Raw genomic sequence first — 6613 nt, 5'->3', positions numbered from 1 at the left:
CCTTCTCAGTCCAGTTTAATCGTGTAGCCAATTAAAATTGCCTGCGACAGAGAGGGTTTAAGGGGGGGACTGGCACAAAAAATTGGGGTTGTGTTTTTAAATGAAGGTCAGGGGCTTCCTGTTATGAGGACGAGATCATAGTGGCCAGAAGGGGACTTGAGGTCCTTTTTGAAAGCGGTTTTGTAATGAAGATGTCAGTTTGTTAAACCAAACCAAGGAAGAAATTATACCTCAAATATTATGCTTTCATATCTCCTTGCATGTTTGTTGTTGATTTGTCAGAATTTGGAAGATGAAAAAGCAGTTTGTCACTCAGATTAGCATTGATTAACCTTCTTGGCAATTAAAAACACTGATCATTGCATATTATTCCTGTCAAAGTTGCCTTGACGTCACAACTTTGACTTAGATGTCATCTGCTCTACTGAAATACGATAAAGATCCCTGGCTCTGAATAGGGCCCTACTGTTACCAAGCGACTGATTCTCTTCAAAATAACCAAGCAGAAGTTTTCCCATCTTTAGTGACTAAGATATGTATTATTCCCCGTTCTTCACCGAGCACACAGCCTCACGCCAAAATAATTTTCCCCCAAATAAAGACTTTCCTTTTCTTAATGGGGGAATAATTAATCAGGGACAAAGCATTTGTTTTTCGAGAGGCATGGCATCTACAAAGGCGTGAGTAATGGGATCCAGATGGCTCATTATATAATGGCATTCTACTACCGAGCCTTTCGTGAGGCCGGCAGGTTTGGCATGCTGGTGGTGGCCTGCTGTTCACTGGACCACCACTAGGGGAGTCTGCGAGCAATGCAACACTGTTGAATGTCACATGTAGGGGGTCGTGACATTCCTCACTTCTCCTTTCCCCTAATGCATTATGATGATCTAGCTGTCACTAAGTGCTGTGAGGGCAGATAGTGATCTGAATGGTTGGGATTGGCTGGGATAATGAGCCTGATTTTTGATGGTTTTTGGAAACACACTGTACCATCTGTCGCCACAATTTTGGTTATGTCTCCCTCTCAACCTGCTGGTCCCAGCTCAGCTCTGAAACAAAAACTGTGCACTGTTGAGGAATGTGCACCCAAACGCTCACGCGCACACACACACACGCGCACACACACACACACACACACACACACACACACACACACACACACACACACACACACACACACACACACACACACACACACACACACACACACACACACACACACACACACACACACACACAGGGTTTTGTCATTTTTATGCTAACTCGTACCACATGCATATACCATAATCATGGGGGAATATACTACATACACTTGCGTACATGTTCTGATACGTGGTCCGGAGGAGGGGGGGGGGGAACATTCTCAAGATAATCTTTTACAACAATTGTAACTGGAAATCCATTGAGTGCAGGTGTGAAAGACGCCCACTTCTGAATAGCTGACATTCTAGCTTCAATCTTTCCCCTCAGGTTAGCCAGCCACGTAATGATGGTGAAAGCAGGAGGAACAGGTGTTACACCCCTCGCTCAGGGACCCTTTGAAGGCGGCGGTACAGCGTGGAAAGATTGTGCATCACCGCTAAATTGTGTGAAATTACATACAGTTGCCTCACACAGAAACTAACTCGTTCTGGTCTCGCTGAGCCTGCCTCTGGGGAGCTGTTGATGCTATGAATTATAGCATGATAGGTATTTCTGAATCTGAGCGGCACAATGACTTCCATTGACGGCCAGAGTCGGCCCGCAGGGGGTTTACAGGGAGTTCACGGGGGTGAGATGGATGAGAAAGGCGATCGGGAATTCAATTTTATGGCAAATTAATGCTGATTAATGTGATTTACTGCATGTAAAACCATCAACTGCTTCCTTTACCTTTACCCCATTTTATTTTCTTCGTTTTCCCCGTTGGGGATTTTTTGCTACCTTTGAAAGCATCACGGGCCCATCAATGAACACTGAACGAGCAAAGTTGCATGCTGTTTCATTACCTTCAAATTCCACAAAATTGAAACCCTCAGCAAACAGTTTATTAGCTTAAACTATGTGTTACATGGAGTGAAGATATGCTGGCATACATCTTGGCTGGAGAGCCCCCTTGTATTTGGTCGTTAAATGTTAAGTACTAGTTGTTGCGTGGCTTTCTGCCAAAATGTCTTTCTTCCCCCGATTAGCAGAAGGTTTATTGAAATTATTTTCATTTTCATTTAATCAGCAGACACTTGTCTGCATCAAGTAAAAAAATATAAATCTTTGGTTAAATAAATGAATGAACATACATGAAGCTACACACACTCAGCTCAGAGCTCAGCACTTCAAAACAATGTGATTTGCAATGGTTATTTCTGAAATTCTCTTTACATCCCGAGAGCAATCTATAAATCTATTAATCAAATGCGCAATCTCTAAATCAAATGCTCTGATTGTTGGATACTCTCAAAATCTAGCGTACTCTGCCTTGTTTCTCCCAATTCCCTACACTATATTTTTATAATGTTCCAAAATACAACCATGACACTTTTCTTTTAGGACGGCCGCTTGAAATTAATTAGCATTCTGTGAAGGCCAAAAATGTCAAAACAATAACCAACAATGTTTATAGACATGCCAACAGGGACCCATTTTTGTTCCAGTAATCCATGTAAAAGCTATTATTAGAGTAATTGCCAAATATTACATACTCAACCAATGTCTCAACCAAAGGGTGTCAATGTCTGACACCCTTACCCTAACATTTCAATAGCAAGGCGATTGAAATGTGTTATTATTGCATAGACTTTTTGAGGTATAACGGTGTAGATAAAAAATCAACAAAAGAGCATACATACATTCATGTATGAACATGTGGCCATGTAACACGTGAATGTGACTTTTATACAGATAACTAGTGGAAGAACAAACTCAGACGAAAGCGACGCGGATGACACCAGAGTGAATATGCTTATTGTGGTTTGTTGAGCAACGTCGGTGATGTAAATTACGTGGGTTTGTTTCTTTGTACAAAGCTTTTTTGAATCAATCACCTAGATTTACTCAGGCGCACACAGAGAACTGAGAAAAGACACTTGGCCAACCCACTTCCCCTTCCTGTCAACAGCCCGGTTCCTGGTTTTGGGTTCCGTCTTGAAGATTTCCATCATCGGTTGATCTACTTATGCTCCCTGTCGAAATGTCCCTTGACTGAATCGACAGCGCGAATCAGACACGGGATTACCTGCCTAGGATAAATCATCATGGTGTACGATGATTACCGACTCTTTGTGCTCCTCCTGACCACATCCTCCATCGTTGCAGCGGTAAGCGAGGAGACTCTTAACGTCTACGCTCTGCTCGGCAGCAACCTAACCTTATCGCTCGGCCAAAAGCTGCTGAGCTACCAGGATACATTGCGGTGGACACACAACAACAAAGTCATCTTCAGTAGGTCGTTCGGACGCGTCCGCCCGGGTAAGCCGACGGACGTCGACGCGGCTGGATCCCTCCAGCTGCTCAACCTCAGCGACTCCAGCGCTGGGGACTACAAGGCAGACGTGTACAACTGGACCGGTGTGCGCGTCAATGGCTGGAGCAGAAAGGTGTACGTGGTCGAGAAAGTGTCGACGCCTGTGGTCACGTTTCTGTGCGGTTCTAGCGGCGCCACGGCCACACTGAAATGCGACGTTCGCAACCCGAAGTACGTGGTCTTCGCCTGGACCCACGAAGGTCAGCTCCTGACAGGGGAAACAAAGCCCACGCTGAGCGTGTCTTTGGCGAAGTTCAAGGGCGATAAAGGTTATGGCTGCAGTGTGAGTAACAGCGCCAGCAAAGCCCAGAGTAACCCTGTCCAGTTAAAGTGCAAGCCGCCGCCGCCGCCTCCGAAGGTCTACTGCTTTAACGCCAGCACAGTAATGGCCGCCGTGGCTGGAGGAGTCGGTCTGATTATGCTGCTCTTCATCATCACCGTAGTCGCATGTTCCCGACAGAAGAAGGCGCAGACGCCGGAACAGCAAGAGGATCTCCTTATGGCCCCGGCCGCGGAAGGCATTCAGGACTATGAGATGATGCATCCTTCAGGGGAAACCCCAAGACCCAGTCCGATGCTCAGTCATGGTCCCTCGCCCACAGTCTACAGCCAGGAGGTTGTACCATCAGTAGCCAAGGCCCAAGATGATCTTGGACCCACATCGACGGAAGTGAAGCGAGGACCTTCCCCAGTTCCTAAACCCAGGACAAAAGCCCCTAAGGCCCCTGAGAAATGAGGAATCAGCTTCAGCATTTATGTCAACAGATGATTTGATAATTATCAAGTTGCATTGTTTGCTATATTATTGGGTAAATGTTTATCTGTGATTATTATTAAGTAATTGTTGATCTGTTACTGTAATTATTATTGGTAACAGTTTATCTGTGATTATTATTTGGGTATATTGCTTCTGTCTTCCCCTACGTACCTGGGAAAATCGCGGTAACTTCCTGAGAAAACACTGTATCACACTAGTAATAATTTCTCCCCCTTTTCAGGTACGTTGTTAATGTATAAACCTTGTAGGCTTGACTGTGGTGAGTTGGTGTCATGTTAAGAGTGTCGAGAGTGTTTAGGGGATAGATTGAATGTTGCGTTTGTGAAGTGCAAAGACCTGCTCGTAGGCTAGCTAGAGCTAACTGTGAAGTCGCATACATTTTGTAATATACTTTGCATAATCACTTTTTATCTCGATTTCTGTATTGTTTCATGCACTGTTTACTTTGAAGGATTTGAGAGTTTGGCAGTTACCTTGTGCTTAGGCGGGGCGTTTCTAGGTTTCTGAAACATCCGGGGCTTAGCCCAAGAGGGAATAGGACAGTGCGCGTGCTGCAAATTTTGTTGTATACTTTATTGCGCATGCATTTCTTTTCATAATGCTTTACCTAAATAAAAAAAATAGGCAGGTAATTACAGCTTTGAATAGCTACCTGACTGCTGCTTATCCCCAGACATCTAAAGTTCCATTCAAGTTATTTCAGAGTAAAATTAATACAAGTGAGACAGACCTTACATTACCTATATCAGGTGTGTCAAACTCATTTTCACAAAGGGCCACTCTATGATGAAATGATAATCATACTAAGGGCCGACATTGAGTTTGCTGACATGCTTTCTTTTTAATCCAAAAAGTAAAAACAACATATCTATGGATATATTGTATACAACCTGCGTACAGGGTCATATAGGCTAGGTTTCATTTCAACATTTTGGGGGACAAATTATAGGTGGGGGGTATGGGGGTGCTCCCCCAGAAATGTTTGAGCGTCAAACACTTAATTTCCTGCATTCTGGTGGATTTTTATTCATCTATCTGTGCCTTTTCTGCATCATTTTATAGTGGAAATATTTTTTTTTTCTGTGAAGGAAAAGACAACATTCAGTGTTCCTAAAGAATTAACTATTATGGAATATAATGCAGTAAGGCTCTCAGGCATCCTGCATTTTTCAAAACTTTCTGCAAATTGAAAACATATCACATGTTTTGGGTATTTCTTTTTTAGAGAATCATGAATCAGCACCCGTGTTAACTATTTATGACCAGTGTTGGTCAAGTTACTTGGAAAAAGTAATTAGTTACTGATTACTGATTACTTATCCAAGAATGTAATCCTGTTACTTTACTGATTACTTATTTTCAAAAGTAATTAGTTACTTTACTAATTACTTTACTTAGTTACTTTTCAAAAACACACTAGCTATACACAACCTAAATAGGCTTTTTTAAAACTTGTTTTTATTAGTCTCAATCTTTTTAACTATGCACATTGCAAACAAAAAAATAAATTAAATGCAACATGCTCATTTAAAGAAAATCGTTTTGGTGTGTATACACACCTTCATTCGAATAGATGTAAATAAAATACAACCATAAAATAATTAAAACCAAAGTCTCTATTAACATTTACATCTTTTAACCGTTGCAGTGCAGAGAGGAGTAATGCGTTTACCAAAACAGAAAATGCTGTTGCATGCGTCATTTAGGCTGTTCTAATGTCAAATAAGAGTATGTGTTTGAACTGTGTGTGTGTGGAAGGATGTGTTTCATAGATAAATACATAGATATGATATATAGTTATATGCTACACGTGAACCTACTAAGATGGCGCAATTTGATTGGTTCGCTATCTCGGGATATTGGGCAATATCCCATGATTGACATCTCAAACTCTATATTGTTTTCATCGCAAAATGTCAGCTGATAACAACAAATAAACCTTAAGTCTCGTTGGCTATTCCCCACTATTCACTTCGCCTTTGGCGAATAACTGTTGACTAATAGCCTAGATAGATAAATAGCCTAGTCAAGTCTTTATTAATACCAAACTACACGTCGGGAATTCATTTAGGATGGTGATTCGGCTCACACAGTATAGCCTACAAGACCACACATAACAAGGGAGACAACAAGTCTGACTGGACATACACAAAATACATCACATTAAAACTAGACCAATGCGTTGATAGATAGATAGATAGATAGATAGATAGATAGATAGATAGATAGATAGATAGATAGATAGATAGATAGATAGATAGATAGATAGATAGATAGATAGATAGATAGATAGATAGATAGATAGATAGATAGATAGATAGATAGATAGATAG

At 41.8% G+C, this 6613-nt stretch overlaps 1 protein-coding gene across 1 annotated transcript; it reads left to right on the top strand.

Moving 5' to 3' along the window:
* The first annotated feature begins 3130 nt into the window (after positions 1-3130).
* Positions 3131-5705, top strand: LOC130389282 (uncharacterized). The gene has a single exon (XM_056598989.1). It carries the CDS (start codon positions 3234-3236, stop codon positions 4236-4238), a length of 1005 nt encoding a protein of 334 aa, XP_056454964.1. The 5' UTR covers positions 3131-3233; the 3' UTR covers positions 4239-5705.
* Positions 5706-6613: the final 908 nt, after the last annotated feature.

Source organism: Gadus chalcogrammus, chromosome 9, assembly GCF_026213295.1.
Source record: "Gadus chalcogrammus isolate NIFS_2021 chromosome 9, NIFS_Gcha_1.0, whole genome shotgun sequence".
Classification (NCBI taxonomy): Eukaryota; Metazoa; Chordata; class Actinopteri; order Gadiformes; family Gadidae; genus Gadus; species Gadus chalcogrammus.
Note: the sequence above shows the minus strand (reverse complement) of the source record. Positions and strands in the feature narration are given on the sequence as shown.

What these genes read in the sequence shown, in the direction of transcription:
- LOC130389282 (XM_056598989.1), top strand. Translation starts at nt 3,234, where the DNA reads ATGGTGTACGATGATTACCGACTCTTTGTGCTCCTCCTGACCACATCC.